The following is a 13105-nucleotide window of genomic DNA, read 5'->3' as shown; positions in this document are numbered from 1 at the left end:
TCCTGACCCTGTGCCAAGTTCAATTGATTTCCCAGCTTTCAGCTTATGTATTTTGAGAGGACCGGAAGTGACGGCATTGATGAATACTTATTTTTGTGAGATATTATAAACAGCCCCCTTTTTTTTCTTTTATATTACTTATTAGTTATAGTTATTAGATTAGATTAGCTAGTTCTGCATTATGTAATTTTTTTTGTTTTTTTTTTCTTTCTTTTTTTCTGTTTTTTTTATATTATACATTATGAAATATTTAGATTTACTATGTCCATACATATATCTTATGGCTTATGTCTTGGTAAACTCATTTATATTGTAACTATTATGTATGTTTTTTTTTTCATATGTAATGGAATGTGTATGTTGGTAATTTCTTTATCAATATATCATCTGTATTCTGTCCATATAATTAATATTAATAAAAAGATTTAGAAAGAAACAGAGAGGAAAAAAAAAGTTTCCTGTGAAACAACCTATTGTTTCATTTTGCTTTTCAGGAACGTATAATTTAGGTTTGTAATTATAATTCATAATCATGACAAGGCCACTACAGGAGAATTCTGTGGTAGCAGGGTAATAGTAACCTGTATTATTTGAACTTTAAAACAGGTTTCATCACATCACTTTAGTTCTAGAAAACTACATAAATTTCATTTTTTTAAATTTCTGGTACAAATTTCAGAATGTTGGCAACTTATGCTTTGATAATTTTCAGTTAAATATTAAATACAGTTTAGTCACTTAGTCATCAATTTCCAATTATATGGAGTGGTAGCTTGCCAATAGCTAATTACAGAAGAGAAAATGACACCTCAGCAGTTATGACTTGTTCATTTTTACAGATGACAAATCATTTAGTGTAAAGGATTAAATCTGGAATTAAAGACACCGGACAAATTAAATGTGAACAATCTTTCAGTTAAAGAAAATAATGAGCCCTTCAGTCTGTCTTCCTACAATCCTACAGCTGAAACCTGTTCAACCTAATCTTGATGAGATCTAAGATGCTTCTTCCAACAACCATACTGAGGGAGACAATCCTGTAACATAACACTTTCATTAAAAGCCGTTTAAACCCTGCCTTTAATATAGTTCTTTACCAATATATACGTCTCCCTTATCAGTTTCCCTGCATCAAGCCTAAAAGTCTATACTGGCTTATATCCCAGAATCATTAATATAAACATCTCAATCATGTCCCAGAAGAATAATATATGTATTTTATTCAATATATAGTTTCTCAACAATATTAATAATTCCTCTGGGGATTTTTGAAATTCAACTTAATATTTATTTTGTAAAAGATCTGTTGCTTAATAATTCAAGCTATGATTTTATTAAGTGGTGCACTGGAATTGTTTCTTATTTTGCAGTCAAATATATATATATATATACATCAAAATTATAAACTAATCATTTGAATTTAATATTTCCTATGCTACTTGTATTTAAATTTTATTTCACCTATCTCCAATGGAATAAAATTCTAAAACAAGTATAAATAGTTATTTTATTTAAATTTTCAATCAAAGAACTTATGTTGAACATTTGAACTGTATTCATGTCATTTTTAAAATACACAATGGAATAAAATACAGTTTGTACTGAGAAATAAATAATAGATTCAAATTTAATAACAAAACTAGGCAAAGTATGCAGTCAGCTCAAGTCTGTCATGTCTTAAGTTGTTTCTGTCTGGTTCGCTCACTAGTCAAATTTAATATTCATCTGCTGAAATATATCAAATGACTTTTCTTCAAAAAAAGTTACAATATGCTGAAAAGAAAGCTTCTAATTGCAATACTGCAAAAAATGTCCAAGGTCCACCTCATAGAACTGTTCAAAAAAGTGCTCTTTAAGCTGCCTAGAGATGCCCATCAAACACATTAAGTTGCTGAACGATGCCAGAAATATAATATCTAAAATCAGGCAGGCTATACTAAAAGGACTCAGTAAATCATAAACAAGGCAAACCACTCATATTGTTCATATTCCTTTATGACAAGTTGTAAACTAACAGATAACATATCATAGTTTCCTCTGGAAATCCATGCTACAGTACTGACTGACTTGTTGGGCAATATCAACAAAAATAGGGAATGTAGGTCAATGAAAAAGGTCCATTTTCTCTTTGCTAGAAATTTTAAAAACATCTAGCCTTTTTGTGTTAAACAAAACATTTTTATTTCCTCTGTTCTTTGGGAAGGACTGCTACCTACTGTTAAAGGGTGCCTTTAGGGGCAGAAGATCAAAGTTAGAAATAATCAGTTCACAAGTTCAATCTCTTGTCACTGCTTTAATCACTGTTTATCATCCTTTAGAGTTAATTTACATTGATATACTATATACAGGGATGCAAAAGTTTGGGCACTCCTGGTCAAAATTTCTTAATTAGCTTGTTAGGGCTATGGCTTGTTCACAGTCATCATTAGGAAAGGCCAGGTGATGCAAAGTTCAAATCTTTATAAATACCCTGACTCCTCAAACCTTGGCCCAACAATCAGCAGCCATGGGCTCCTCAAAGCAGCTGCCCAGCACTCTGAAAATTAAAATAAATGATGTCCACACCTAAGAAATCCATTCCTGCAGTTATATCATTGTTGGCTCAATTTAGTGATTTTTTCAGGTATAAATTAAATCTTAATAAGAGTGAATTGTTTCCTTTAAATAGACAATTTCCAATTTATGGAAATTTACCTTTTAAATTAGTTAATGACTCTTTTATTTACTTAGGGATTAAAATCACAAAAAAACTATAAGGACTTATTTAAGGTTAATTTTTACCCTTAATTGATCAGATTAAATGTTTGTTTACTAAGTGGTCACCAGTATCTTTATCTCTGATAGGAGGGATTAATGCTATTAAGATGGTTATTTTACCCAAGTTTTTATATATATTTCAAGTGATACCAACTTTTATTCCGAAATCCTTTTTTGCTAATATTGATTCAAAAATTTCCTCATATATATGGCAGAATAAAAATCCTAGATTAGGTAAAAAATATTTACAGAAGGCAAGGAAGGAAGGTGGATTGGCATTGCCTAATTTTAGATTTTATTATTGAGCAGTTAATATCCGATATTTGATACGTTGGTTAAAGGATTGGGATATATCTTTTAGCCCTCATTGGGTGAACCTGGAAATTAAATCTGTACAAGGATTTGCAATGGGTTCTATTTTAGGGACTTCTCTTCCCTTTGCTCTTTCTAAATTGCTGAAACGAACTGACAACCTGATAGTTAAACAGACTTTACGTATATGGTTTCAATTTCGGAAATTTTTTGGGTTGACTCAGTTTGTTTTAAATATTCCTATTTTATCCAATTGCTTTTTTTATCCTTCTGTTATAGACCAAGCTTATTCAGCTTGGAAGACCAAAAGATTACTATGATTTTCCAATTTATTTTTGGATAATTGTTTTATGTCTTTTGAACAATTATCTAATAAATATAATTTGCCTAGATTTCATTTTTTTAGATATTTACAGATTAGGAATTTCTTAAACACTGTACTTCCTACTTTTCCAAATTTTGTCTCTTCAGGTATTTTGGAGTTTGAACTAAATCCTTCTCAGAAAGGGCTATTATCAAAACTTTACAATATAATTATGAAGATACATTCAGAGCCCTTCTATAAGATTAAAAATGATTGGGAAAGAGAACTTAACCTTACTATCCCTATTGAGAATTGGGATAAAATTCTTCAATTAGTTAATACATCATCTATATGTGCTGAACATTCATTAATATAGTTTAAGGTTGTGCAAAGGGCTCATATGTCCAAGGATAAATTGGCTCATTTTTATTCCTATATAAATCCTATTTGTGACAGATGTCATTCTGAGATAGCGTCTTTAACTCATATGTTCTGGTCGTGTCCACTTTTGAAAAAATATTGGAAAGACATTTTTGATATTATTTCTACGGTATTGAACATTGATTTACAACCTCATCCTATTACTGCAATTTTTGGTTTACCAATGACGGACTCACTCCATTTATCCTCTTCCGCTTGTCGAATGATTGCATTTCTGACATTAATGGCTAGAAGATCTATTTTGTTGAATTGGAAAGAAATTAATCCTCCTACTGTATTTCATTGGTTTTCTCAAACTATGTTATGTCTAAATTTAGAAAAAATTATAAGTGTTGTATTTGATACTTCTATTAAATTTGAAAAGATATGGAGACCATTTATTCAATATTTTCATATGATGTAATATGACCCTGTTCCAAGCCTATTTGTTTTTCCAGTTTCTATTTTATATATGTTGAGAGGATCGGAGTTGATGACACTGATGATTTTGTATTTTTGTGAGTTATTATAAACAGCCCTTTTTTTCCATTTTTTTCTTTTTCTCTTTATTCTTTTTTTGTTTTTTTCCTTATTTGTTATTAGATTATTAAATTAGTTTTTTTTGCATATTTTTTTCTGTTTTTTTAAATATATTTATTTTGATATACCTAGGTTTGCCTTGTTTATTCGTAAATTGTATCATCCATGATTTGGGAATACTCATTTATACTGTAACCATTGCTTATGTATTCTTTCATGTTCAGTTGAAATGTGTATGTTTGTAATCCCATTATCTAGGTATCAATTTTATTTGTTGATATTAATAATAATAATAAAAAGATTGAAAAATAAATGATGTCCACAAATCAGGAGAAGGCTATAAGAAGATAGGAAAGTGTTTTCAGGAGCCATTTCCTCAGTTCGTAATGTAATTAAGAAATAATAGTTAACAGGAATGGCAGAGGTCAAGTTGAGGTCTAGAAGACCAAGAAACCTTTCTGAGAGAACTGCTCATAGGATTGCTAGAAAGGCAAATCAAAACCCCCGTTTTACTGCAAAAGACCTTCAAGAAGCTTTAGCAGACTCTGGAGTGGTAATGCACTGTTCTACTGTGCAGTGACACCTGCACAAATATGACCTTCATGGAAGAGTCATCAGAAGAAAACCTTTCCTGCATCCTCACCACAAAATTCAGAGTCAGAAGTTTGCAAAGGAACATCTAAACAAGCTTGATACATTTTGGAAACAAGTCCCATGGACTAATTAAGCTAAAATAGAACTTCTTGGCCACAATGAGCAAAGGTATGTTTGGAGAAAAAAGGGTGCAGAATTTCGTGAAAAGAACACCTCTTCAACTGTTAAGCATGGGGGTGGATCGATCCTGCTTTGGGCTTGTGTTGCAGCCAGTGGCACGGGGAACATTTCACTGGTAGAGGGAAGAATGAATTCAATTAAATACCAGCAAATTCTGGAAACAAACATCACACGGTCTGTAAAAAAGCTGAAGATGAAAAGAGTATGGCTTCTACAACAGGATAATAATCCTAAACACACCTCAAAATCCACAATGGACTACCTCAAGAGGCGCAAGCTGAAGGTTTTGCCATGGCCCTCATAGTCCCCCACCCTGAACATCATCGAAAATCTGTGGATAGACCTCAAAAGAGAAGTGCTTGCAAGATGGCCCAAGAATCTCACAGAATTAGCAGCCTTTTGCAAGAAAGAATGGGTAAAAATCCCCCAAACAAGAATTGAAAGACTCTTAGCTGGCTACAGAAAGTGTTTACAAGCTGTGATACTTGCCAAAGGGGGTGTTACTAAGTACTGACCATGCAGGGTGCCTGAACTCTTGCTTCGGGCCCTTTTCCTTTTTTGTTATTTTGAAACTGTAAAAGATAGAAATAAAAAAGTAATTTTGCTTAAAATATTAAAGGAAATGTGTCATCTTTAGCTTTATGCCTTTTGGAAATCAGGTCACCTTTTACTTGCTTATCTATTCACAGTATCAGAAATTTTGACCAGAAATGCCCAAACTTTTGCATGCCACTGTAGCCTGATAAACGTTTACTACCAACTTCTTTGAATCATGAGTAATGATGTGGAAATGATTACTGATTTCATCAGAAGGAAACCAGAGCCAGTTCTCATCAGGGAATCAAAAGTGGAGAAGGTCAGAAACATTAAATTCCTCAGTGTTACCATTTTAGAGGATCTATCCTGAGTCCAGCACTTACGTGCCATTGCAAAGTAAGCATGGCAGTACCTCTATTTTCTTAAAAGTTTGCGAAGATTCAGTATCTCATCTAAGACTTTGACATGTTTGTGTGGTGTAGAATATATTGACTGGTTGCATCACAGCTTGGTATAGAAATATTAATGCCCTTGAATGGAATTAGCCTACAAAATATAGTGGATATGGCCCAGTCCATCATTGGTAAAGCCCACCCCACCATTGAGCACATCTACACAGGGCACTAACACAGGAAAGTATCGTCCATCATCAAGGATGCCCACCATCCAGGCTATGCTCTCTGTTCGCTGCTGCCATCAGGAAGAAGGTACAGGAGCCACAGGACACACACCACCAGGTTGAGAAATAGTTATTACCCCTAAACCATCAGGTTCTTGAACCAGGGGATATAACTTCACTCAACTTCACTTATCCCATCACTGAACTGATTCCACAACCTATGGACTCATTTTCAAGGACTCTTTATCTCATGTTCTCAATATTTATTACCTATTTATTTATTTATTATTACGGTTGTTGTATTTTTAATTTTTCTCAACTCAGGCTGGTAAACCCAGAGCTACAGGCATAGAGAAGCACACTCATTTCTGGTCTCTCTTGGCATTTTCAGCATTTATTGTCTTGAATTTCTTGGTCATTTATTGTGTGTTTTTTGTGTTAAACATATGGTTCTGTATTGCCACAAGCAAACCCTGTTTCTGGGAAGTGATCTCCAACTCTGAGCCAAACATTCAACACTTTGTTGTTGACACCTAGTCTGCTCAGATCATGGAGTTGTCTTCCATGGAGGGTCATGCTCTTTCATTGGTTAACTTTTACTTCTGTAGCGATAATTTCTTCATTTTTCTGCTTTGTGGTTTCATTTCAGCTTAGTGGTGCATACTTCTTATCAGAATTGCATATGCCCGTGTGGAGCACTGAATCATGTTTTCGTTGATGAAAATATATTCTTAGAAGTTTTACCTGACGGTTGTGTAAATTTTATACGTCTGTCGTTCCACTTCCTCCTTCTGCCCTGGGTGGTGTTAATCTAAGTGTATTTGAGTGTACATACAATTTTCTAAAATTTTTCATTTGATTTCTTATTTTTCTTTTTAAATATTCCAGATCAGTTTCGGACCAAGATATTATGCCAAAATAATATAGGTACAACAAAGGCATTTATTGCCTTTAATTATATTTTTACTGTTGAGCTCTGTTTCACAGATTTTCTTAAGCCAATTCTGCCAAAAAAATTTCTTTTATCACACTATGATCTATTTTGTTTGCTTGTTGATATCCCTTAGACTAATATGTTTCATATTCATCCATCCTAATATGTTTCATATTCATCCATCAGTTGTTTTGATTCCTGCCGTTCGATTTTGTGTTCTATTAGCTCTAATGCACCTTTCTTTATGTTTAATGTTCTGCATTTATCCAGTCCAAAATACGTTTATATATTTCAAAATTAGTTTCATTATTTGAATTAACTACTTTAGCTTTACTGATGAAGAAACATATAATTTCAAATCATCCTTGAATAAAATTATTGTAATTAATAATATATACTAAAACTGTTAATATTATTATTTCTTATTTTCTTTTTGTATTTGCACAGTTTGCTGTTCTTTGCACATTGGGTGTTTGTCTGTCCTGTTGGGAACAGACTTTCATTGATTCTGTTGTGTTTTTAGTACTTACTATGATTGCCCGCAAGAAAATGAATCTCTAAATTGCATATGGTGACATATATGTACTTTGAGAATACAGTTACTTTAAACTCTTCTGTGGATTTGTTGAGATAAGCAGTAGAAATCCTTTGCATTTAGTACATATATTGTCGTCTAGTCTCTTCCAGCAAGGAAGAATACACACAGCAGCTTGAGGGTAAATTAATGAAGGATAATAAAAAAAAATTATTTTCATCTGAAATTTTTAAATATAATAATTTGCTACTAACCTTGAATTAACATTACTAATGTCCATAGTGAGGAGTCAAAGATAGATGTTAGAGATTCTGCTGCTCCTTTGATATATATTAGTCAGGTATTCAAAACTCAGCTTTTTTATGAGATAATTTTTCATTCATAAGATGGCAACAGATAGAATGTAAGGACCACTACTATACGACTCAGCTCTTTATTAACATCAACAATTTTCTTAATTGGATCTTATTCAAATAATAACACAAGCCAGCAAATATAACGAGGTTGAATTCAGGTGGCTCCCTACGGAGTTAAACCATAAGACCCTAAGACAAAGGAGCAGAATTAGGCCATTCAACCCATCGAGTCTGCTCCACCATTCCATCATGGTTGATCCTGGATCCCACTCAATCCCATATAACTGCCTTCTCACCATCCTTTAATGCCCTGACCAATCGGGAAACTATCAACTTCTACCTTAAACATACCCACGGACTGTGCGTCCTCCACAGAATGTGGCTGAGCATTGCACAGATTCACTGCTTCCTGAAATCCTCCTTAACTCTGCTCTAAAAGGTCGCCCCTCAATTTTGAGGCTGTGCCCTCTACTTCTACATGCCCCCACCACAGGAAACATCCCCTCCATAACCACCTATCTCGGTAAGTTTCAATGACATTTCCCCCTTATTCTTCTAAATTCCAGTAAGTCAGGGCCCAAAGCTGCCAAACGCTCCTCAAGTGTTAACCCCTTCATTCCTGGAATCACCCTCATAAATCTCCTCTGGACTTTCTTCAATAACAGCATATCCCTTCTGAGATATGGGACCCAAAACTGTTGACAATTCTCCAAGTGCAACCTGATTAGTGTCTTATAAAGGCTCAGCATTATCTCCTTGCTTTTATATTCTATTCCCCGTGAAATAAATGCCAGCGTTGCATTTGCTTTCCTTACTACAGACTCAACTATAAATTAACCTTCTGGGAGTCTTGCACGAGAACTCCTAAATCCCTCTGTATCTCTGATGTTTGAACCTTCTCACCACTTAGGTAATAGTCTCCACTATTGTGCTTTTTGTCAAACTGCATTATCATATATTTCCCTAAAGTGTATTCCATCTGCCACCTTTTTGCCCATTCTTCCAAGGTGTCTAAGTCCTGCGGCAAAAGCATTGCTTCTTCAGCACTACCTATCTTTGTATCGTACACAAACTTTGCCACAAAGCTATCAATTCCATTATCCATTTTATTCCCACTCGCTGCCTCCTGCCTGCCAGCCATTCCTCTATCCATGCCAGTATCTTTCCTATAATGCCAAAGGATTTTATCTTTTTAAGCAACCTCATGTGTGGCGCTTTATCAAATACCTTCTGAAAATCCAAGTAAATGGCATCAACTGCCTCTCCTTTGCCCATGCTACTTGTTACTTCCTCGAAGAACTCTAACAGATTTATCAGGCAAGATTTCCCTTTACAGAAACCGTGCTGACTTTGAATTGTTTTATCATTAGTCTCTAAGTACCCCGAGACCCCAACCTTAATGATAGACTCCAATACTTTTCCAACCACTGAGGTTAGACTAACTGGCCTAAAATTTCCTTTCTTTTGCCTTCCTCCCTTCTTAAAGAGTGGAGTAACATTTTCACTTTTCCAGTTCTTCAGGACAATGCCAGAATCAAGTGATTCATGTAAGATCATGACCAGTGCATCCATTATTTCTTAAGCAACCTCTCTCAGGACTCTGGGATGTAGTCCACCCGGTCCAGGTGACTTATCGACCTTAAGAGCTTTGAGCTTTGGTAGGACTTTTACCTTTGTAATTGCAATGGCACTCACTCCTGCTCCCTGACACTCAAATACCTTTGCCACACTGCTACTGTCTTCCACAGTGAAGACTGATGCAAAGTACCTATTACGTTCAGCTGCCATTTCTTTGTCCCCCATTACTACCTCATCAACATCATTTTCCAGTGGTCCAATATCAACTCTCACTTCCCTTTCACTCTTTATAGAACTGAAAAAATCTTCTAGTATTTCCTTTATATTATTGGCTCGTTTGTCCCCATATTTCATCTTTTCCCTGCAAATAGCTTTTTCAGTTGCCTTTTCTTGGATGTTAAAAGCTTCCCAATTATCCAACTTTGTACTCACTTATATGTCCTTTTCTTGGCTTTTATGCAGTCCTTAACTTCCCTTATCAGCCAAGGTTGCCTACCCCTGTCATTTAAGAACAACTTCTTCTGTGGGAAATAGCTATCCTGCACCTTGTGAACTATTCCCAGAAAATTCAGCCATCTCTGCTCTGCCATCATTCCTGCCAGTATCTTCCTCCAATCCACCTGGGCAAGCTCCTCTCTCATCCTTCTGTAATTCCCTTTATTCTACTGCGATACTGATACATGTGGCTTATGCTTCTCACTCTCAAATTGTAGCATAAATTCAATCATATTATGATCACTGACTCCTAAAGGTTCCTTTACATTAAGCTCCCTAATAAGATCTGGGTTATGACAAAACACCCAATCTAAGATAGCCTTTCCCTGAGTAGGCTTAACCATAAGCTGCTCTAAAAAGCCATCTTGAAGGCATTCAACAAATTCTCTCTTGCGATCTGACACCAACCCGATTTTCCCAATCCCCTTGCATTATAATTGTGTTGTTAACCTTATTACATGCCTTTTCCAGCTCCGTTTGCAATCTCAACCCCACATCTTGACTGCTATTTTGGGGCCTATATATGATTCCCATAATGGTTTTTTAACCCTTGCAGTTTCTTAACTTTATCCACAACGTTTCAGCAGTCTCTGACCCTATGTCACCTCTTTCTAAAGATGTAATTCCATCTCTTACCAACAGAGACACTCCACCACCTGTGCTTTCCTGCCTGTCCTTTCGATACGAAGTATATCCTTTGATGTTAAGCTCCCAACTATGGCCCTCTTTCAGCCACAACTCAGTGATGCCCACAACGTCATACCGACTAATCTCTAATTGTGCCACAAGTTTGTCCATCTTATTCTGAATGCTACACTTTTTAAACGACAGCACCTGCAGTCCTACATTCTTTGGCCTTTTGAATTTTGCCTCTGTGGTACAATTTAACTCTTTGCTCTGTCTGCATTTGTACCCAATCTTTGGCTTGTCCTTTCTTACAATCACGTTACACCCATCATCTACTTGTAAACCTGCCGTTGCAAACTTGTAGGCTAGAACTTTTAGGACATATTTGGTATTATCCGTTTGGTACATGCTGAATTCGACAACTTATTTCAATGTGTTCACCATATCTTACAGTATGTAGTTATACAGGCCCTTCCAGGGATGTCAATGCCTGACATCTGGACACCCAGCACATACAGATGAGCTCCCATACATAATCTCAAATCCAAATAAAAACCAATCCTGAAAAAAACTGCACGTGTAATCTTCCTGCAGAAACCAGACACCATTGGCTTAAAGAACACAGGCTGCCAGTTTCAAATTGGGAAACCACTTAAGAGTGATGCTTTGGAAACTGACAACCATTTGCTTCTGTTGAGAATAGTGTAATGATTCTTTGTTAAACAATGTAACACCCTCTGATATCTCAACCCCATCAAAACCAGTCAGCGGGACATTATGCTCTCGCACCATTGTAATTGGATATAAGAAGACAATAAATAATGTTTCTGTTAATTGGGTCTCATTAACACTATTCATTACAATACCATGAGGTTGTCCTATCAAATGTTTTTAAGCTTCTTCTGTGTTAAGTACAAAGTAGACTTATGGATGTCTACAAAAATGGAACCCGATCATAATCCAGAGGCAGCTGTATTTGGGCTAATCATCTTCTTTCTAAACAATCTAACACTTGGACACAACAATCAAGCCTGCAATTATCAACCATGTTCCCAGTCCATTCAATTGCACTGTCATTACTTTTAATACATAATGCAGTTTTTAGCTACTCTATTTGTTTTCCTAGCAGTTTTATCTATTGTGTGAAGGTTGAGACTGCAAAGGATTCTGCGCAAACAATAGAAAATCATTTGTATTACTACACAGAGGTCACCAGCCATGCGTACTGATATCCACTGATGTTGAACACATAATAGAGGCATTTATTATATATTCAATATATACTTTCCAAAGCATATATATGATTTCTAAACTTTATGATCATTGTACATAGGAATAAATCTTTAGTCAAAGAGTTAACATCTGATCAAACATTACATAAAATCTCTACCTGGATTGCTGTCAGGAAGTCTGTCATTCAGATAAACTTCAATGAAAGGACATACTTACTGCTCTTTATTAACATCCTCAGTGTGGAAACATTAAAACTACCACCAACCCAATCCTACATACCCAAAATCAAATTCCTTTGGTCCTAATAGATTGCAATGAGTCTCCAGATATCTCCTTGTAGACCCACCAATCCTTTAATCTTTTCATCACTCTCCACAAACTTTGGTTCACTTAATGTTCTCCCCTCACAATCTGCTCTCCACCATTTTCTTCCTGGTTGTTTTTGTTTCCAGGTAGAAAATGTGTGCAGTTTCTGCACGGATATCCATGCATGGACTTGAATTACTAATTCTGATAAATAAACTTCGAATTTCATGCCCGTAAGAAAATTGGGCACCTGTGATCATTCACTAAATTGGGAAGAGCCCCTTCTCTTCCAAGAAACAAAGCACTAATCTTTTAAATCTGTAAAACACCATGTAGAAATACTAGCCCTGATTATCTAGGAACTCGAATATAAATGCAAGTGAATACCATAAGACAAAGGAGCAGAAGTCGGCCATTCGGCCCATCGAGTCTGCTCCACCATTTCATCATGAGCTGATCCAATCTCCCCTTTAGTCCCATTCCCCCACCTTCTCACCATAACCTTTGATGCCCTGACTACTCAGATACCTATCAATCTCTGCCTTAAATATACCCAATGACTTGGCCTACACTGCCGCCCATGGCAACAAATTCCATAGATTCACCACCCTCTGGCTCAAAAAATTTTTTTGCATCTCTGTTCTGAATGGGTGCCCTGCAATCCTCAAGTCATGTCCTCTCGTACGAGACTCCCCCACCATAGGAAACAACTTTGCCATATCCACTCTGTCCATGCCTTTCAATATCCAAAATGTTTCTATTAGGTTCCCCCCTCATT

At 35.6% G+C, this 13105-nt stretch overlaps 1 protein-coding gene across 6 annotated transcripts in view; it reads right to left on the bottom strand.

Annotated features, from left to right (window-relative positions):
* Nucleotides 1–13105, bottom strand: part of LOC132384850 (neuronal PAS domain-containing protein 3) — a 1097971-nt gene that overhangs the window by 902063 nt on the left and 182803 nt on the right. For 3 of the 6 annotated variants that reach the window (XM_059956437.1, XM_059956456.1, XM_059956465.1), the window contains one exon: nt 5623–5679. The exons of the other annotated variants lie outside the window; for them this stretch is intronic. In XM_059956437.1, coding sequence (XP_059812420.1) covers nt 5623–5679 — 57 coding nt within the window. The remainder of the gene's footprint in view (nt 1–5622; nt 5680–13105) is intronic. 6 annotated transcript variants of the gene reach the window in all.

The sequence above is a fragment of the Hypanus sabinus genome, chromosome 2 (assembly GCF_030144855.1).
Source record: "Hypanus sabinus isolate sHypSab1 chromosome 2, sHypSab1.hap1, whole genome shotgun sequence".
NCBI classification, from domain to species: domain Eukaryota; kingdom Metazoa; phylum Chordata; class Chondrichthyes; order Myliobatiformes; family Dasyatidae; genus Hypanus; species Hypanus sabinus.
The sequence above is the reverse complement of the archived record's forward strand: the minus strand, read 5'-3'. Positions and strand labels throughout refer to the sequence as shown.